The sequence below is a fragment of the Lactuca serriola genome, chromosome 4 (genome assembly GCF_051521515.1).
Source record: "Lactuca serriola cultivar US96UC23 chromosome 4, Lser_US96UC23_V15, whole genome shotgun sequence".
NCBI lineage: Eukaryota > Viridiplantae > Streptophyta > Magnoliopsida > Asterales > Asteraceae > Lactuca > Lactuca serriola.
Genome location: NC_136411.1, coordinates 324,308,838 through 324,331,439, shown reverse-complemented (window position 1 = coordinate 324,331,439; position 22,602 = coordinate 324,308,838). Strand labels below are relative to the sequence as shown.

The 22,602-nt window shown below is 35.5% G+C and overlaps 1 protein-coding gene and 1 long non-coding RNA gene across 2 annotated transcripts in view; one reads left to right on the top strand and one right to left on the bottom strand.

Annotated features, from left to right (window-relative positions):
• The window catches only part of LOC145097395 (LEAF RUST 10 DISEASE-RESISTANCE LOCUS RECEPTOR-LIKE PROTEIN KINASE-like 2.4), a 27,534-nt gene extending 7,979 nt beyond the window's left edge, over positions 1–19,555 (top strand). The window contains exons 2-4 of the mRNA XM_079034944.1: positions 17,893–17,925; positions 18,082–18,197; positions 18,324–19,555. Of these exons, the coding sequence (XP_078891070.1) occupies positions 17,893–17,925; positions 18,082–18,197; positions 18,324–19,382 (1,208 nt within the window). The 3' untranslated portion in view covers positions 19,383–19,555. The remainder of the gene's footprint in view (positions 1–17,892; positions 17,926–18,081; positions 18,198–18,323) is intronic.
• Positions 19,556–20,888: 1,333 nt separating this feature from the next.
• On the bottom strand, positions 20,889–21,992 carry LOC145100704 (uncharacterized). Its single transcript, XR_013705211.1, has 3 exons — positions 21,905–21,992; positions 21,592–21,819; positions 20,889–21,394 (listed from the first exon to the last, which is right to left on the bottom strand). It is a non-coding gene; the product is annotated as an uncharacterized LOC145100704 (long non-coding RNA).
• Between the last annotated feature and the right edge of the window lie 610 nt (positions 21,993–22,602).

Genomic DNA, 22,602 nt, shown 5'->3' with positions numbered 1-22,602 from the left:
ATGCCTTTGTAAGCATGTATGCCTTTTGCTCCTTCCCATCCACATGTGCCACTTCAATTTCCCCATTCTCAACACACTCCCTGATGAAATGAAACCTCACATTTATGTGCTTACTCCTCCCATGAAATACTGGGTTCTTCATCAGTTCTAGGGCCGATTTGTTGTCAATAAACATCTTTACTGGGGAATTTCTTTGACCTGTTATCTCTGTCAGTAGTCTTCTTAGCCAAATACCTTGGCATGCTGTCATGGTGGCTGCCATGAACTCAGCCTCACATGAAGATAGAGCTACACACCTCTGTTTCTGTGAAGACCATGTGACCATGTTCCTTTTTACATAGAAGATCATACCCCCTGTACTCCTGTCTTCTACATCTTTTGCATGATTACTATATGAGAATCCTGTGACTGTAATCTTCTTCTCTCCTTGTGTGTAAATTAGGCCATGATCCATGGTTCCTTTTATGTATCTCAGTATTCCCTTTACAACTTGTAGATGGGCCATGGTGGGTGTTTCCATGAAGCGACTGACAACACCCATAGCAAAAGATAGGTATGGTCTTGTATGAGTCAAGTATCTAAGACCGCCTACAATGCTTCTATACTCCGTAGGGTTCACTAATTCTCCATCTCCTCTTTTGGTCAGTGATAGTTTGTGCTCCATGGGACACTTGGTCGGATTGCAGTCAAGCATACGTGTCTTTTCTAAGAGTTTCCTAGCATAACTCTCTTGTTTCAAAGTGATGTAATGATCTCGTTGACATACCTCAATTCCCAGATAGTATGCTAGAAGTCCAAGGTCGCTCATTTCGAACTTTGCACTAATCTCCATCTTGAACTTATTGATTTCCTCAGTTGAGCTCCCTGTGATTAGAAGGTCATCGACATAGACCCCAACAATGAGTGTGCTCTCCTTCTTCTTCCTTATGTAGACTGAGTATTCCTGAGGGCACCGCTTGAATCCCAATCCTTTCAAATACTTGTCTAGGCATGAGTTCCAAGCTCTAGGAGCTTGTTTGAGGCCGTACAGGGCTTTAGAGAGCTTCAGGACCTTGTGAGTTCCGCCTTTCTTCTGATAGCCCTTTGGTTGGGATACATAGACCTCTTCTTCTAAATCGCCATTCAGAAACGCTGACTTCACGTCTAGATGATGCACCTTCCATCCATGTGTAGCTGTTAGCGCTAGAATCAATCTGACTGTTTCGATTCTAGCTACAGGTGCAAACACCTCGCCGTAATCGATACCCTGTTTCTGGACGTACCCCTTTGCCACAATCCTTGCTTTGTGTTTTATGATCTTCCCAGTTTGGTCTCACTTCAACTTGTACACCCATTTTAAACCTATGGGTTTTCGATTCTTTGGAAGATCGAAAAACTTCCAGGTGTTGTTTTTTCAATTGATGCCAACTCGGCATCCATGGCAGCTACCCATTCGTTTTTCTTCTTCACTTCTGAATATGATGTTGGTTCTCCATCATTACGAATCATTAGGAGTTCTTCTGGGGGTAAATTAATTTCATCAGTATTCTCATATAACTCTGTGAGCAGCCGGTATCGCTTTGGGGCACCACCTCCTGTGGAGCTTGAGGCGGTGCTGGGAGATACTATCAGACTTGGAGTATTTGGTGTACCCGGTGAATTAGGCGTACCCGCTGTATCAATAAATGTGTTATGTGGGCTTGACTCAGAGTTGACTTCAAAGCTATTGGGCTGAGAGTCTTCGACCCATTCATCATTACTTAGAGAACTAATTTCTTGTCGTGGGGTATCCGACTCCCACTCGTCTGCATCATCATAAACCTCGTCCAGGTTAAAGCCTTCAACGGTGAAGCTTGTACATGGTACCACTTTAATCTTCGTACACTTCTCCCATACCCAACCTTGTTGTTCATCAAAGACTACATCTCTACTTACGTAGATCTTCCCGGTATATGGGTCCAGTAACCTATACGCCTTTGTTCCCTTTTCAGTTCCCAGATTAACCACTCGTATACTCCTCTCATCTAATTTCTTCAGATGATTCTTTGCAATTGTCATATGGGCAATACAACCGAACATCCTAAAGTGTTCAACATTTGGCTTTCTTCCGGTCCACATCTCGTAGGGAGTCGAGTCTTTTAGTGCTTTCGTGTGTGCTCTATTTAGAACATAAACTGAGTGAGTTACAACTCCCCCCCACAGAACATCTGACATCTTCATGGTCTTCAGATTACATCTAACCATTTCGAGTACTATTCAGTTCCGTCTCTCCACTACACCATTTTGTTGTGGGGAGAATCGTGTTGTATAATGTCTTTCCAAACCCGTTTCATTGCAGTATTGGGTGAATTCATTTGACAAGAACTCACCCCCATGGTCTGTTCTAAACATCTTCAACTTCTCCCCAGTCTCTACTTCTACTCTCCTTCTGAAGTTCTTAAAGACCTCAAATGCCTCATCTTTTGACTTTAGCAAATAAACCCACATTACTCTGCTAAAGTCATCAACAAGTAGCATGAAGTAACGGTTCCCTGAGGGTGTAGGAGGTGAAACAGGGCCATAAAGATCACCATGAACTAGCTCCAGCCTTTTCTTTGCTGTATAATTAGAGTGTGGAGGAAATCGTCTTCTTACTTGCTTTCCCACTAAGCACCCTTCGCATGGCTGTGATGGAATGGACATCTTAGGCATTCCTTTTATTAATTTCTTCTCCTGCATATACATCATTGAGTTGATGTTAACATGACCCATTCTCATGTGCCATAACCACGATGGGTCATTAGATTTTGCTATCAAGCATATTCCTTTGACTTCTTCCAACTCTATTTTTTAGAGTCTATTTGAGGACCTTCTAACCTTCATCAGTAATTTCCCAGTGACATCGTGGACCCACAAAAATGGATCTTTAATTCTTATTTCATCTCCTCCCTCTGCTAGTTGTACCAGACTTATTTTATTACTGCATAAGTCTGGGATATAGTATACCTCATTTAGTTTTCATTGGCTTCCATCCTTGCACTGAAAGACAATTGATCCCTTTCCTTCAATTCGAACTTGTGCATCATTCCCAAACTTCACATATCCTTGAATTGACTCATTTAGACTTCTAAACTTGACCTTGGCTCCAGTCATGTGATTACTAGCCCCTGTGTCAAGGTACCACATACTTGACTGACTGAAAGTGTCACCTTGTGATCTTAACTGTGGGGTCACATTTTCTTCATTGAGAAATACTTCACCATGTTTAAAGGTTGATAGAAGTAAAGCAGGTTCATGGTCTTGTATCAAATTGTTTTCTTGATTTCTTTCTTTTTTGGGATTCATGCACTCAGCAGCATAGTGTCCGAACTCCTGGCAGTTGTAACATTGGATTCCACTCTTGTCTTGGCTACCAGATGCTTGGTGATTCCCTTCCTTTTGATGATACGAACCCCCTCTACCACGACCTCCACGACCACCTGACCTTCCTCTACCCCTGCCTCGACCATGCGAGTTTCCAAAATTGCCCCTATTTGACTTTTGCTTGGATTCTTCATCTGTTTTCTTCTTGTTCCTCTCTGGCCATTCTTTATGAGTCAAGAGAAGTTTTTTTGCATCACTCTCTCCATGACCTTTCATCCTCTCTTCATGGGCTTTGAGTCTTCCAATCACTTCCTCAACTGACATTGTTTCTAAGTCTCCAAATTGCTCCAATGTAGAGGCAATCTGAAGGAACTTAGATGACACAGCCCTTAGCAGTTTCTTGACCACATAGGACTCTTCTATGGTATCCCCTAGAGTGCGCAAAGTGCTCACTGTGTTGATCACTTTCACAGCAAACTCATCAACACCTTCCGATTCCTTCATACTCAATGCCTCAAATTCAATGTTCAACGTCTGAATTCTTGAATTCTTGACTCTATCTACTCCCATGAACATGATCTTCAAGGCCTCCCATGCTTCTTTGGCCGTTTGCTTCTCCGCCAAGGCCAACAGCAAGTCCTCTAGAATACCCTGGTAGATGGCTACCATGGCCATCTTGTCCTTTTTTACTTCCACTACCGTGTTTGTTGTTCTGGGCTCTACAGCATCCCAAACACCTTGAGCTTGCATGAACACTTTCATCTTAATAGCCCATGCATCATAGTTGCTTCTAGATAACATGGGATAATGGAGTGTGACTTGTCCTTCTTTATCCTTACTGCTGCTTCCTATCATTTCTCTTTCACGTGGCTGATATTTTGGCATGCACCAGGTTGAGCTCTAATACCAAGTGTTGGAGTTTAGCATCCCCAATAGAAACTTTACACCAAAATAGAAACAAGGACAGGAAAGCAACTTTACAGGGGACAAAAGTTAGAAGGGCAAAACTGGAAGAACTTATGTAGTTTTGGTAATCTGAACAGGGGACACAACATGCCAAAGCTTTAGAGGCTTTTCTTATTGAACTTGAATAAAAGAGAAAGTGACATCTCAGTCACGTACATAGCAGGGCTATTTAAACCAAAAAAACTTACATAAAAATAGGAACTAACTCCACTAAGCTAAAGACCAGGACTGCATAGCCTACATGGCTTTGATTTATTCTAGCTAACTATTAAAACGTGCATAAATAAAACTCAATAAAACTTACTAAACTCAGAATTATAATAACACAAAGAAGACGAACACACACGAAGGATTATTGAGATGTAGGTAAGATTTAATGAAACTGATCCATTATTTAAGGATTATAATTTTGGAAGATAAATCAGTTTTATATATAAATACCAAATTACCCTTTCTTGGTTAAATAACGATTTATTTTTTTCCTAAATTTTGATTGGTGCCTTACGTCCACATAATAGTTGTTCATCTACATTTGAACCTACCTCTCTCTCTATTTCTCTCTCTCTCTCTCTATATATATATATATATATATATATATATATATATACACACACGCAGAGAGAGAGAGAGAGAGAGAGAGTGTGTGTGTGTGTGTGTTTGTGTATGTGCCTGACTGTTAGTTCAAATATAATCACTTTTTCAACCACTTTCTATATTGATATTCGAAAAAAAAATCTACAAAAAATGTGCACCTTATGCACATTTTTCATAAAAAGCTCATTTTCTTTGGAAAGAAAATTCAACAAATCAACTTTTATATTAATATCTTAGATAATTAAGACATATATATATATATATATATATATATATATATATATATATATATATATATATATATATATATATATTTTCTTTCAACGAATCAACTTTTATATTAATATCTTAGACAATTAAGACATATATATATATATATATATATATATATATATATATATATATATATATATATATATATATGCACACACATAGTATGCATGTGTGACTGATTGACTATTAGGTTCAAATATAATCACTTTGTCAACCATTTTCCATAGTGATTCTAAAAAAATCTACAAAAAATGTGCACTATATGCACACTTTTCATTAAAAAAAAACTATTTTTTTTGGAAGAAAAAATCAATGAATTAACTATATTAATATTTTACATAATTAAGACATTTAAAAAAATATATTGAAAAAAAATGTGTATATATATGCACAAACTCAAATGTGCATGCATTGTTAAATTTTGTTTCAAAGATTCTCTTATATCGAAAAAATAATTAAAAACATGTAAATTCATCATTTATTAAACCACTTCCATATTAATATTATAAAAAAACTATATGCAGATTGTGCACCTTATGCACATATATACAAAATGAAATTATGCATATATTCTTATTATTGTAGAGATGAAAACCATCTTAATAAGTTACAATATTACTATACAAGGTAATTTTTTTGAAAAAAAAAAAGCTAACGTTTTCTGTTTATATGCATATGGTAGACATTTTACGTTATATAAAAAAAACAAAAAAATCCGATTATAAGAATGCATAGAGGTTAAAAAATGACGAATTTACATATATTTACTTATTTTTTTCGATTGAAAATAAACTCTTAATTTTTTTTTTCCAAATAATGTACATGTGATGCACACGTTACAATTTTTTATTTCGAATGTTAATAAGAAAAAGATGATCATAGTGATCTTAAAATAGTTAGTGATCGTAATGGATCCAAATATATAATGTGTTAAAAAATAATCAATTTATATATACTTTTACATTTTTACATTTAATGTATCAATCGCCCTCTTTACATTTTAAGAAAATTGGATGACGATGACTCAACGTAGTTCATGGAGAGATAATATATATATATATATATATATATATATATATATATATATATATATATATATATATAATATAATATAATATAATATAATATAATTTATATCTTATATCTTATATCTTATGTGACCTTTCAAACATATATATATATATATATATATATATATATATATATATATATATATAGTTAGTTAGTTAGTTAGTTAGTTAGGTTCAAATCTAAATGATAATTATTGTGTTCATGTGTTACAAAATCCTTGTCATTTGATATAAAAATGAAAGGCTATGATCTTAAAGTGTATGTTATTAAAATCGAGTAGCATGTATCATATAATAACTTTAATATCCGTTTAAGGGTATACTAGAAAATTTATATAAATTTATATATCGTAGGGTTTTTTAGGTGGATTGTTGCCAGGAGTTTGTGCAGCCAAGCTGCCGGTATGAGCTAGACAACATGACTACAAGAAAGAGCTAAACATTAATGTTTGAAGCAAGAGTTGTGTAGTGGGACTGATGTTTAGAGCTGGGCTACAAGGTTGTTGTATGGAGTTGGGCAGCGGGGCTATTGTCTTGAGCTAGAAAATAGGTCTACTGTCCGGAGCTGGACAATGGAGCTGCGGTTTGGAGCTAGACAATGGTATCTAAACAGGGGGCTACTATTTGGAGCTGGGCACTTCAGCTATTCAGCAGACTGTTGTATGAATCTAGACGACAAGGCTAAAGGGAAGTGTTAGGTAGCAGCGTTGCTGTTTGGAGTTATAGAGTAGGGAAGATTCTATAGTCAATAATGATAATGTCATCTCTCGAGGTTATCGTATCATCTCGTCTTGTAGTTCTCTGACTTAAAATAGAATGATACTTTTGTGTAGTATTGTGGCTGCCTTTCTATTCCTTCCCCTTTTTAGGAATAGCTAATACAAAGATTTGAATGATTGGAGTTAGGCTATCCTCTTATTGGACGAAATTAAATACAAGACAGAAAAGTAAAACCGACCTGTTAATGGCTGATCTTGAACTTGTAATAACTGAACGGATCGGATTCCTGTCCTTAAAGGTTTTTACTTTGCTTCTATTGGCTGTAAGTAACAGAGTAAAACCCCAGGATTTCATGCAGGTCTATCGATATTCCAACAACACTGGAAAATGATGCAAAGTGAGTACTTGGAAACTAGAATGAAATCGCAGAGAGAGAGAGAGAGAGAGAGAGAGAGAGAGAGAGAGAGAGGAAGAGAGCTTTTCGTGAGCCTCTAATACGGCTCCTAGGGAGCTGTATTTATAGGCATTGAAACCTAGAAGGCAAAAAAGGGTCCCACATCGGACGGCCCTTGGAAACCCTAGGGCAATGACTTACTCTCCAAGTTAGCCGTTTTCTAACCCTTCTAGAATATTTTGTTTCCATATCTACGAGGTGGTAGAATATTCTACTTCCATATCTACGAAATGGCAGAATATTCTGTTGCTATATCTTCCCCCACTAAAATGTGAAACTTGCCAACTTGCAAGATTATCGCTATTATTTCCAACAATATCACTATAATTTCCAACAATCCCCCACCAAGTTGGAAAGTCTCCTTTCACTCAGGCACATGATGTCACTTGGGTGTCACGAAGATTAAACCCTAGTTTAATGAGCACAAACAACAAGAGACCAATTTAATGGTATCCTTATATGTTTAAACCATGAACCTTGTGACCTCTCCGGTTTACCCCCCCCCCCCCCCCACATATCACATGCCATCTTTGCGTTATCCATGAGCGCTAATATGGCCATGCACTATATATCCTTTTTTATGAACCTTTAGAAGATAAACCAATAAACTTTGCCATGCACTATAGGCAAAAGTTTTATAACATCTTGGTTGCTTATATGTCTCCAAAACTTTTTTAAGAGTCATAACTCAACCTCGTTCTCGGCAACAACGTACTATCCTACCTTACATGGATTTATCATTAATGACAGTACCTTCTATCGTTACTAAATTCATTATTACCCTTTATGAGAATTTGGAGCACTAATACCAAGTTAGGTTTCCATCACTAAGCGATTCTATTATGGTTTTAGACCCATGACTCTCGTGGTAGATGTAACTAAATCTCTCGTCAGAGGTTTGGTAAACGGATCTGCCAAGTTCCTACTTGTCTTGACATAGACAACCTTGATGGTACCACTTTCAATTAATTGTCTCACAAAATTTTGTCTCAGTTCTACATGTCTTGACTTCCCATTATATACTTTAGACAGTTTGACCTCACTGTCACAGTACATGGGTATTGAAGGCACTGGAATATCCCACAGATGGATATCCACATGTAGATCTCGAGTCCACTTTGCCTCTTTTCCTGCTGCTACTAAGGCAATTAATTAGCTCTGCTTCCATCATTGAATGAGTTATGCATGTCTGTTTCTTGCTTGCCCAAGAAATAGCACCACCAGCTAGAGTATAAATCCAACCACTAGTGGATTTTGAATCACTAGTGTAATCAATCCATCTGGCATCAAAATAACCTTCAAGTATTCCATTAGATGACGAATACGTCAACTCAAAAGTACTTGTCCTTTTCAGGTATCCTAGTACTCTAACCACTTCCTTCCAGTGATCCTTCCCTGGATTAACAGGATACTAACTTAGTTTTCTTACAGCGAATGTGATGTCAGGTCGATTGCAGTGAGTAGCATACATCATGCTTCCAACTTCACTAGCATATTCTAGTTGAGCCACTACTCGACCAGAATTCACATTTAGTTTTACAATTGAATCAAAAGGAGTGTTGAATTCCTTAATGTTTAAATGTTGAAACTTTGTTAGAACTTTCTCTATATAATGAGATTGACTCAGAGAAATCTGACCACCTATCCTTTTCACCTTGATACAAAGAATTGTATCAACTTCTCCAAGATCTTTCATCATAAAGTTCGAGAATAGGTATTTCTTCGTCTCAAGAATACCTTCTAGGTGAGTGCCAATGATCAACATATCATCAACATAAAGATATGTAACTACTATGTAATCAGATTTATGTTTAGAATAAATACACCTATTATGCTGAAAACCAAAAGCAGTTACAATGATGTCAAATCTCTCATGCCACTGTTTGGGAGCTTGCTTCAACCTGTACAAGGATTTAACAAGTCTACACACTTTGTTTATTGTTCAGGTATCACAAATCCTTCAGGTTGCTCCAAGTAAATCTCCTCCTTGAGATAACCATTCAGAACATCCATTTGATGAATGTACAATCCTTTCAAAGCTGATATTACTATGAGAGTTCTAATATAAATAATCCTAGAAAATGGGGCATAGGTATCAAAATAACTGATCCCTTCTCGCTGCGTATATCCCTTAGAAACTAATCTTGCTTTATAGGCAGATATGGATCCATATGGTTGATATTTTCTCTTGAATATCCAATTGGATCCTATGGGTCTTCTCCCCTTGGGTAGATCAGCTAACTACCAAGGTACTTTACACATAATTGAATCCATTTCATCATTGATGGCTTCCTTCCACAAAGGAGCATCTTGGGACGTCACGGCTTCAGTAAAGGTCTTAGGATCATCATCCAAGTTAATGGAAAAGATGATCTCTCTCATCACTTTCTAAGAATAGAAATCATCTCCATATCTTTTCTCTATTATTTCCCTAGTACTTCTCCTTGGTTCCTCCATAATAGGAGGCGGTAGGAGTCTTTCACGAGAAGTACTTATAGGTGTTGTATGAATGGAGTTTTCTTCATCCCTAGAAAACTTATCCTCAAAGAATTCCACATCTCTAGATTCCACAAAAAAACCTAATTCAATATCTAATAACCAGTAAGCCTTGCTATTGTGAGCATATCTAATAAGTATACTCTTATTAGCCCGTGCTCCCAATTTGGTTCGCTTACGATTGGGAGTCGATAATATGCAACACACCCCCACACATTCAAATAGTCTAGGTTAGGCTTTCTACTTTTCCACAACTCATAAGGGCTTGTAGGAATCACACGACTAGTGATCCTATTATGAACATAGCAAGCAGGCAATAGTGCTTCCCCAACAGATTGTTTGGTTGACCAGATTGGTTCAACATACAGTTGACCATCTCACAAAGGGTTTGGTTCTTTCTTTCAACTAAACCATTATGTTGGGGAGTGTATGGTGAAGTTCTCTCATGTTTGATTCCATTCTCTTTGCAGAATGTGTCAAACTCGTGGTTAAAGTATTCTCCGCCTCTTTCCGAGCAAAGAATTTTGATATGTCTATCAAGTTGATTTTCAACTTCAGCCTTATACAGTTTAAATTCATCAAAAGCTTCGTCTTTTGATCTCAGCAGATAAACATGTAAATATCGACTGGAGTCATCACAAAATGTGATGAAATACCTTCTTCCTCCTCGATTAAGGATTCCATTTAATTCACATATATTAGAATGAATCAACTCAAGCAATGATGTGTTTCTCTTAACTAATGGAAATGATTTCTTAGTGAACTTTGATTTCACAAATGTTTCATAAAAGTCTTGTGTGTCATATTTTAACAGTCCTTTAGTTTGCATTTTTTTCAATGTTTTTAACATTAGTGTGTGCTAAAAGTTTATTCCATAAAGAAATTGAACAAACAAAATAACCAGAAAAGTTCACTTCATTCACATTAGCAACCAATCCACCAATTACATCATCACTAACAACACTAGACACACTTGCAACACTAGCACCACTACTCTCAACACTAGGAACAGTCACACTACCCTCATCACTAAGGCACAAATGATACATCCCCGGACAATTGTTCGCCCTCCCAACATATATTCTGCCTTTAGTGATCACAATCTTGCCTTTCTCAAGCACCATCTTAAACCCACCCTTGTTAAACTAATCCACATAAACCAACCCTTTCGAGATAGTAGGAAAATGAAAAACATCTCGAAGGGTTACCCATTCACCATATGTGAACTTCAAACGAACATCACCTCTTCCTAGAACTTTAGCTCTGTGGCCATTAGCACAGACGATAATCGTCCCTAGTGGCATTGAACGGTAAGTGCAGAAGCTCTCGTTGCCCACAAACATGCTCAGTGGCTCCAGTGTCTACGAACCATCCTCGAGCACAAATTGTTCGGGTAAGCGAAGAGATCATGAAAATATCTCCAAGGTTCACAGTTGCCACCATATCAGTCACTTGCTCGACTGCATGTGCAACCAGCCCTGATTTGCGATCTTTGCATTCTATCACATAATACCCAATCTCTCCGCAGACATCGAAAGGTTTGGCGCACTTTGGCTTTGAGTTAGGAATGTGATGACTTGGTTTCTTGAAACTTTGTTTCTTAGGTCCCAAGTTGTTCTTTTTCTGTCCCCCATACTTGCCTTTGTGACTAGAACCCCCAGCTGACATGTGATGCACACTCGATCCGAATTTACCACGCTTGTCCCTGATGCAAGTTTCCTCCTCAAAGTGGAGGTGTTTCATCATATCATCCAAGGAGTAGTCCTCATATTTATGCATCATTCTCTTAGAGAAATCTTTCCACGAGGGTAGCAATTTTGCAATGATCGCACCAACCTGAAAGAGTTCTGGAATTGAGATGGAAAGTTCGTTCAACTTGTTGACCATGACTTGGAGTTCATGCACTTGCTCCATGATTGATTTTTTATTAGCCATTTGAAACTCTAGGTACTTAAACACAAGGTATTTGTTAGTACCTTCCTCATGTGCCTTGTACTTGAGTTCCAACACAGTCCATAACTCTCTTGGATCTTTGACCGACGCGTAAAGATCATAGAGCCAATCAGACATGGAGTTCTTGATGTGACCCACACACAGTTCCTCAGACTCTCTACGTATAGCCCTTTGCTTTTCTTGTTCTGCGATGACCGTTGGGTCCATAGTTTTCCTCTCCTTGGGAATTGGATTGGCAGGAATTAGTGTCAAATCTAGGTCCAACACAAAGGTGAGCTTCAAAACATGAAACATGAACTTGAACTTTTCAGCCCAATGGGTGTAGGTATGACCATCGAATTGGTCAAGTTTGGCAAACTCTTGGTTCATGAAGTGGAGGCTAGCAGTATTGTCCATTAGTTTGTCGATTTATCACAATTAAAAACATTTAAGAATGTTGTAAAATCAAACTAATAGACGCGCAAGGAAATTGACAAATAATATTGAGAATTATATATCAATTAGTTGCAAATAATAGATCTAATTATTATTAATATGTTTACCAATTTTCGTCCGGAAACCAGATCTACCCTTCTCGATTAGATCTGATTATAAGAAATGTAGAAGAAGACTGTCCTCTTGTTGGATGAAATTAAATACAAGACAGAAAAGTAAAACTGACATGTGAATGACTGATCTTGAACTTGAAATAACTCCACGGATCGGACTCCTGTCCTTAAAGGTTTTTTTTTCGCTTCTATTGGCTATAAGCAACAGAGTAAACCCCCAGGATTTATTGCAAATCTATCGATTTTCCAACAGTACTGGAAAACGATAAACGCAAAGTGAATACTCGGAAACTGGAAGAAAATCACAGAGAGAGGAAGAGAACTTCAAATTTCGAGATCCTCTAATATGGATCCTAGAGAGCTGTATTTATAGGCATTGAAACCCTAGAAGGAAAAAAAGGGGCCCACATGGGTCGACCCTTGGAAAACCTAGGGCAACGACTTACTCTCCAAGCTAGCCGTTTTCTAACCCTTCCAGAATATTTAGTTGCCATATCTACGAGGTGGTAGAATATTCTGTTGTCATATCTACGAAATGAAAGAATATTTTGTTGTTATATCTTCCCCCACTAAAATGGGAAACTTGCCAACTTGCAAGATTACCGCTATAATTTCCAACATCCCGTACTTGTGGGCTTCCAGTTGAGTTTTAGAGAGATATTGCCTTAATGGTTGTAGAAACTATTCAACAAAGTCTATGTATTTAATGGTAAGAAAATTGAAAACAAAATTAGAAACAACTCTTTGTTGAGCACAACAGTAAAAGAGGAATTTTGTGCAAATAAGGAAAACATTGCACAAATGTTCAAGTTTCGTGTCTATAGGAAACATGTTATGAGATTTCTCTTCTAAGTGCTTCACCCAGTAAATGCATCCATGAAGAAGTCAATGTTGGATGTATGAATAGGAGGTAGGATGTCTTCCATTTAAACTTCATTTTGCTGGTATTGAAACATATACAACATAATAATTTGGTAATTTATATATATCATTTGGAGGTGTTTCGGGACATACAACACAAATATTTTTCCATAAAAGCCAACAAAACCAAGTGAGCTACTTAGTCGGACATGCTTTTTACTAAACACTGTGTTTTATAATTAATGGAAGTGGTGCTACATGTTAAAAGCATGGGGCTGGTTGACATCACGAGTATCAAGGTCAACTTATATAAGTGATTCTAAAGTGTCGTTTGAAATGTGCTTTTATACCAAGAGTTTTTCATCTTCAACAACACAGAACCCCAAGATGTATACGCCCTTTATAATTTGTTAGTAGAACAAATTCCAAAATTGATCGGTGTGTGGTCACCAACAACTTGGGCATATGAGTGAGAAGGGAATATAGATGCCATCCTCCAAAGGGAAAAATCCAAATCTAAAGAGCGTGATAGTTGACTTTTATGAGCCACATGTCCTTGGCAAATAAAGGAAATTTAACCCCCAAGGCTGGGAGGTTGGAGTTAGTTCATTCAGATGAATATTGTCACCCTTCAGTTTCGTGGGAGGTTACATGTACTATGTTACTTTTATTGACGAATTCACTAGAAAAGTTCATGTTTATTTTTCAAGAACAAATATGAAGTATTTAGCACCCTCAATAAATGGAATTTTTTTTTGTTACGAATCAAACAAGTTTGATTAAATGTCTTAAGTCAGACAATGATTTAAGTAGAAAAGAAGATAAATATATGATTATTATGTTGAACAAGGAATAAGGATGTTGAAAATAAATTCTGGAAGACCTCGACGTAATGGTGTGGATGAGAGGATGACCAATACGTTGAACAAGAGGAAAAGAACATGAGACTACATGGAGGGTTTCCTAAAATGTTTTGGGAAGATTAAGTTCGTATAAGAACTTATTTAATCAACAAAGGACCCTTACCCCCATAGTCTTCATAGTTTAAAAAGTGGAATGCCACAGTCAGGATATTTGGCTCAAATACTTGAAAGTATTTGCTTATGCCTAGTATGTCAAGATCAATCAATATTAAAAGAGACAAACTCGAGGCAACGGCAAATGTACCTTTATAGACTACATGTTGGATGACATGGGTTATCATTTTTGTTATTACCGATTAACAAAAAAGGTTATTAGTAGCATGTATATAGTGTTCAACAAAAGTGCCTTGTACAAGTATGAGATTATGTCAAACCCTAATAGAGAAAACAATTACAAATAAGAATAAAGTTAAGCTCGGTGAAATCTTAGAAAACAATACTGTAAAACCTATCATTACTCCTACGATAGGTTAAAGTTCATTATTTTTGGGAGCACATACGAATTTGGAGATGGTGGGAGTCAAGAAGCTGAATTTACTGATGAGGAAGACACTCCTTTTGTTTGGAGATCTACTAGAGAAAGAAGAACTCCAATAAGGTATTCTTCTTTAGTAAGATAATTGCTACTAATAGAGAATGGTGATAAGAACTAGACTTGAAAGAAGCACATGGAAGAAGATTTGAGCTCGTTTATTAAGAATCAGACTTGGTCCTTGGCCAAGCTACTAATGGTAAAGAAAGCATTATAGAACAATTGAGTGGTTTTGGGCAAAGATAAGGTAAATGACAATAAGTGGTGCTAGGATTGATTGGTGGTTAACGGGTTCCAACAAAAAAATAGGGGTTGACTACAATGAGATTTATCTCCAGTTATGAAGATGAATACTATCACATTGGTCTTGGGTATTAGGGCTACACAAGATATCCATCTAGAGAAACTAGATCTGAAAATAAAATTTCTAAATAGTGCCCTGAAAGAAGACATTTGCATGGCATTACTAAAGAGTTTTCTCTTAATTGGCAATGAAAATATAATGTGCAAGTTTAAGAAAGGTTTGTATGGGTTGAAGCAAGCTCCAAGATAGTGGTACTTGAGGTTTAATGGTTTCATGCAGCGGAATGGGTACAACAGATGTAATATGGATAATTGTTGTTTTCATAAGAAGTTTGGATTCTCATATATGATTCTTTTATTGTATGTTGATGACATGTTGATTGCTAGATCAGACATGCATGAAATAAAAAAGTTAAAGATATAGTTGTCAATAGAGTTCGAGATGAAGGACCCAGGGGATGTTAAGCATATATTATGCACAAGTAAAGCCATATATAGAGTTGTTGGTACTTTGAAACTTTCTCATGCAAAGTCTATCACAATTGCTGTGGAGAAGTTTAACATGTTAGATGAAAAACCCAAAATTCCACCATTGAGAATTCAGTTGAGACTCCCAAATAAACTGTCCCCAAAGAAAGAATAAGACAATGAAGACATTACTAACTTTCCCTATACTTGAGCAGTTAGTAGCTTGATGTATGTTATCGTGAGCACCAGACCAAATATTACTCATGTAGTGGGTGTTGTAACAAACTTATGTCTAATCTAGATAGAGCATTAGGAAGTAGTCAAATGGTAGGTATGATACTTAAAAGGTACTTCTGAAGTTGCCTTATACTTCAGAAGAAAAGGAGTAGTTTTGGAAGGTTTTGTTGATGTTGATTTGCGGGTTGTTTGGATTCGAGAAAAAGCACAAATGAGTATGTGTTGACAATTAGGGGTTACAAAAATCAGTTGGATGTCTAGGTTATAAAAGAGTGTTGCTCTTTCAACTATAGAAAAAGAGTATACGAAGATTGTAGAAGAAAACAAAGATATTATATGGTTGAAGAACTTCAATTGAAAACTAGGGATGCATCATGAATATTTTGTATTGCATTATAAAAAACAAAGAGCAGTTCACTTGGTGGATAAAATCTGGTGTTTTGACAGTAGGACACAACACATTCAGATGAGGCACCACTTTATATGAGAACTTATAAGTGACGAGAGTCTGAATCCGAAGAAAAATCCTTGGAATAAAGGATAAAACACATATGTTTAACAAGATAACGACTACAGAGAATGTGAATTTGTGTATGAATTCAACTAGTCTTATAGATACTAGAGAGAGAGAGAGAGAGAGAAAGAGAGAGATGAGGTTATAAAGTTCTAGAATGTATCAATATATTTGTTCACCACCCTCCAACCAGGAGATTGTTAAGTTGTAGAGTCTAATGGTGTCCCACTCCCAAACCAACGGGCAACGGTTAAGGGCAGTGCCACAAGAATATATTTTTCATGGGCTATTTTTTTTATCACATTCAACACAAAATTGTGTAATAGGCCAAATTTATCAGAGTTAGTGGGCTTGACCTTATTGGTTTTTTGGTAGAAATCAATAAGGTGTTGTTTGTTTTTTCGAAGCGAAAATTCATGAAGTCTGCGGACCACCTCTGCAATCCTCTGTAGCAGAAGAGGTAGAACAAACGGCTGCAGCCTATAATAAGAAGCATGTTTGTTTTTTAACATCTGCAGACTGCTGCAGTAAACTGAAATTTAAATAAACTAATTTTATAAACTGAAAATAGTTCTCAACACCGAAATTTAATAATTCTAGTTTTAAAACATTGAAGTAATAATAAAAAGAACGTGTAAAAAAACAAAAATATAAAACTTTTTTTTTTAAAAAAAAAAACTTAAAAAAATGTAAAAGAAGCTAATAGTTTTATTCTAGAAAAAAATCTAATTTTAAAAAACATTAAAAAAGAAAATAATAAAAAAATTAAGAAACTATTGCAAACATTGTCTACAAAGTTCGTAAAAAATTACACACGTTAAAAAAGATGCAACTGAAATTGAAAATATTATTAATAAAAGGGTAAAAAAAATTAAAAAAATTATGTTTAAAAAAATCGTGGAAATTATAAAAATAAATTGTGTCACATCCGTAAATAAAAATTTAAGAAAATCAAAGTTTAAAAAAAAATAAAAAAAAAGTTTATACAAAAATTCTTAAAAAAACACTTAGAAAAAATGAAAGCTGAAGAGGTTAGAAGAGGCAAGTCAAGTGCTGCGCCACGTAGCACACGCGCAAAGGTTTTGTAGTCTGAAGTCTTCCAAAAAACAAACTGCTGCGAGAGGGAAAGTGTTGCGCGTGTGCTGCGCCGCGCAGCAATAAGTGGTTTGAAGAGGTTTTTATAGAAAAACAAACAGCACCTCTCTCTCTCTCTCTCTCTCTCTCTCTCTCTCTCTCTCTCTCTCTCTCTCTCTCTCTCTCTCTCTCTCTCTCTCTCTCTCTCTCTCTCTCTCTCTCTCTCTCTCTCTCAAATGTTTACTGTATTGATGTAGCCAATCACTTTGATCATGTGAACTATACAAATTGATCGTGTTCTTGTTTTTTGTTTTGGATTACCACTTTTGTGTGCAATTGTCTAAATCGTTTGTTGAAGTGTTTAAACCCTAACACAACATCCTCACATGGGTTGGGGTGGGGGGGGGGGGGGTACTCACCTGTCTTTGTTTTACTTGTCCCTCAATATAAAGACTCATTCACACACGCTTTACTTTGCTAATTTTCATTCATACCTTTTTACCTTTAGATTATTTCAATTTTATTTTAATCTCCATCAATATAAGTTCAGCTAAGATCGATGTGACCTTTTTTTTTCTCAAACAGCATCCAAGGGAGCTGCAAGGAAGCTTATAATTGGTAAGTAGACAAGGTTTTCTCATTGTTTAGCCAAGCACGCATTTTTTAAAAGTTTTACTATGAATATACAATTGTACCTCCCTTTTCGATGTACAATAAGAGAAATGATACTAGATTTTTTAGATGCATTTAATGATCGTGGAAAACTATGTGCAGGCATTTCATGCAGCGTTGTTGGAATCTTATTCGTGATGTTTGTCATTCTATATAGAAAAAAGAGGTTACGGGAATCTCTAGGTGCTCTTCGGCTAAATGGAAAGTCTAATTTTCTGGTAAGGATCTCAAATATATATATATATATATATATATATATATATATATATATATATATATATTAAAGTTTCTACATATATTATCCCATTTCCCTAACATAAGGTTGCATTGGGTATCGACAATAGGGAACCACCAGAAATCATCAAATAGAAATATTCATAAGGAACTATGGGACTATGGCCCCAAATAGATTCAAGTACTCACAAATCAAGAAAATGACAAACTCGTTCCATGACAAACTGGGGCAAGGAGGATTTGGAAGTGTCTACAAAGGACAAATGCCTGATGGGCAACTAATTGCAGTAAAGCTCTTGGGTAATGCCATTGGAGACGGGAATGATTTCATTAATGAAGTCGCTAGCATTGGTAGAACTTCTCATGTCAACATAGTGAAACTGTTAGGATTCTGCTTTGATGGAAAGAAAAGAGCCCTCATGTATGAGTTTATGCCAAATGGATCTTTGGATAAGTTTCTTCGTGGTGATGGATCCCATTTAGACTGGAACACATTATTCCAAATTGCAAAAGGGATTGCGAGAGGTCTGGAGTACCTACATCAAGATTGCAACACAAGGATTGTGCACTTTGACATAAAGCCTCACAACATTCTATTGGACGAAGAATTTGTCCCAAAAATATCTGATTTCGGACTGGCCAAGTTGTGGAAGAGGAAGGAGAGTATTGTATCTGTAACAGGTGCAAGAGGTACCGCTGGATACATGGCCCCTGAAGTATTTTTCAAGAGTCTTGGAGGGGCATCTCACAAATCAGATGTATATAGCTATGGGATGATGGTTCTTGAAATGACAGGTGCACGTAAAAAGAACAACTCTAACGACACAAGCATGAGTGAAGCATATTTCCCGGATTGGATATACAAGAAAGTAGAAAGCGGAGATAATCTAGGGGTTGATGGGGTAACAACCGAAGAAGAAGAAGAATTATCTAGGAAGTTGGTGATGGTGAGCCTGTGGTGCATCCAGTCTGATCCATCAGATCGGCCATCTATAAGTAAAGTTGTGGAGATGTTGGAAGGAAGCTTTCAGTCATTACAAGTTCCACCTAGACATTTCTGGTCATCTCCTCCAAGGCATTCCCAAGGAAATTCTCCATCAGCCACACAGAATTTGAGCAGCGAGGGAATATTAAAAATGCATGCTGCCGAAGAAGAATTATCTTCATGACTCTGCACAAAATAATTTTTGTTAGAAGAGATCTTTCACAAATATTAATTCTATTCAAAGTTATCTCCCACAAATTCTGTGTATACCATGGAAAATCAGTCAAAACAAAGTGTAGATGTAATTCGGGCTTTCTTTTGGTTTTTATTTTTTAATGCATTGTTGATTAAAAACAACTTAGATGGCTCAATGTTGAAAGCACTACCCTTTTTTTACACTACGTACATATATTTTTGAGTCATTTTATGTAATCAAAATTTGATAATAGGCAGATAATCGACATGTTATTGCATATGGGTAAATATATTCATTTATGTTCTTTCGAAAATTGAATCATTGCTGATTTTTTAAACATTGGTTGTTGCTTCTTTGAGTTTGTCATATCGATAAACATGAGTTTTATTAGGTAATGGCTAAAGATGGCGAGAATCTGGCTAATTAAAAACTATGGGCTTCCATTGTCAAAAAACGCAATAATATACGTAGAAAATGCAAAGCCGAAGAATAAATATGGGCTTCCATTGTCGAAAATTCACTATATTACAAAATTTTAAAATGACATAGAATAATCTTAAATTAAATATTTTAAGTGTGTTATAATAAGATTATTTGAAACCAAAATCTTGGACCATTTTTATAGAATAACTAAACGTATATCATTTTAATTATAGGGTGAATTTCGGTTATTGCGAATGTATTTACCATTCTTAACTTTCAAAATATTGTATTAATGCAAATATTTTTTTAAACATTTTTAATATTTTATACTTAATTTTTCTATGTAAGAATCATTATAATTAAAACTAGATGAGGAACTCCGTTTTGCGGGGTATGAATTTGTTATCGGTAGGTTGGAAGGTGTCGTTTTTATATGAAAGTATAGCACATTGTCTGAATTTGTAGCCACAGTAAAGTATGTTGCTATTCTCTCTATAATTTACCCATTTACAAACGTATAATAACCAAATATGTCGCAGTATGGTATAAATAATGAATATACATTGCTATTTCTTAATTTCATTAATTGTCCATGCCCTCGATTTCTGTAAATCAACATAAACAACACAACATCAATTTAAAGAAAGATGTATAGTTGTCTAAGTTTTTTTTTCAAAAAAATCAATTTACTTATATTGATTCACGAAATCTTTACAAAAACAAGCTCGGAAATTATTATGAGCTTATCGATCAAATACACAAAAATGATAAATAGATAGCTAAATATGATATTCCTTAGAGCTTAGAAATGAAAACTGAGAAATAAAAATAGGGAAATATGATATTTGTTACTATAATAATAAAGCACCCTGTAGGGAATCACATATTCCATTCCACCAAAGCAAAACAAACAGAAAAAATAGAAAAGGGTAATTATTACCCTTTGATTTATAAACAAAAAAAAATCAGAAAAGGGTAAAGTAGCAATTTTACTTGGAATGTAACCAAAAACATTAACAAAAATGAAGCTTTTGTAACTTATTTTAAAATTAGATAAATAAAAAAGACGGAAATAGTACCTGGTTAACAACAGATCTTTTGAATATGCCAAATAAATCAGCTTCCATACAGCCACATACACTTTAACTTTCAAAAATTGTTACATCATATAGCCATTGGAATATAAAGTATTAAAACAAAGAAATGTGAAGAAATTTATCCATATTAATGGCTACCTTTTCGTTCTTGTTAGATTGGTCAAGGGCAAAATTGTCAATTTCAATTGGATTAGGCACCAATTACACACAAAAGAATTCCAGAAAAGAAAAAATGTAGAATCTCAATTGCAGGAGGAGGAAACTAACAGGACGCAATTAATATGATGAATATACATGTTGTGTTATTGAGGAAGATATTGAGCATGTCAAGGTAAGTTTGAGTTTTCACCTAATTACCATCATGTATGGTTTTCTTTTGTACTTCTTTTTATCAAAACTTACTGACTTTAATTGAGCCTCTTGTTCGAACTTTTTCTTAAGTTGGTCTGCTGATAGCAGCGTCTGTGAGCTGTCCAACATCTGTAAGAATCAACAAAACCAAAAAACATTTATAAAAATATATAGGTGTTCAGTTTTTACTTAAAGCAGATAGAACGCCTTGATTAAAAAACAAGTAAGTTCGGAAAATGAGGTTTTTACTTTTCCACATTAATCCCAACTTTTTTACAAATTTGCCCTTATTTTTTTACTCTCATTTACAGACAATTTATGATTACCTAAGCGAAAGGAATGCACTTGCTCACAAGCACATGGCCACTCCTTATTCCCTTTATAGGCCCAGCTGCAACACCATCAAACCTAAAAAAAAAAAATCAAAATTCAAAAAACACCATTAAAGTTTCATAATATATAATTTAAAACCATTAAATTTGACATTTTTTATACATGGCCTTTGACCGAGGATCTACATCTTGATGTGTTTGGTTTTCTGTGTTCTTTTTAACCTGAAACAATCAATAACAACAAATACATCATAAAATCTGCCAAAAAAAGAAAAAAAAAACTGCAACCAAATTTAATCCAACAAACCTATTCAAGTGTCCATAAAAGATGTGGTTGATATTTTGTTTGAAATGTAACTGGACCAATCTGCCAAAAAAAAAAGACAACACTGATCAATTCATAACAACTTTGATACATAAACTATATAAAGTTTGTTTATATTAATATATTTATACGAAATTATCATTTATGAACTTACAGCTTGGCCATGGTAAACTTTTTATATTGCCTTGCTGGCAGCCTTTACTTATGTCCCGAATTAGGTGGCCATCCATCAACCGCTACTATTAAAACACACATGAAAGAAAGAGGTCTTGATTATGGAAGATAAAAAAAAAAAGCAACCTGCAAATGTCAAACTCTACATCAGAATCAATAAAAAAAAGAGATTTATAATAACTTTTTACCGAATAAACTGTCATATCCAAAAAATGAAATAACATATGATGAGGAATACTTGCCGACAAATTTAATTTTGCATTAAATGCCAATAACTGGGGAAAAAATTATATAACGATCTTAAAAAAAGATAATTTTTATATAAAAAAATTGAAATCTATGCCTATTTGTCGTGCGTTCCAAAGGAACTCATCTCTCTCAAATAAATTTGTTGTACGATATAATTAAAAGTACATTGCAATATGTTGTAAGAGAGACAAAGAAAATGTCCCTTTTTGTAGGTTGAAATATAGAAGCAACAATTTCAGGTCTTGTGTTGGTACATC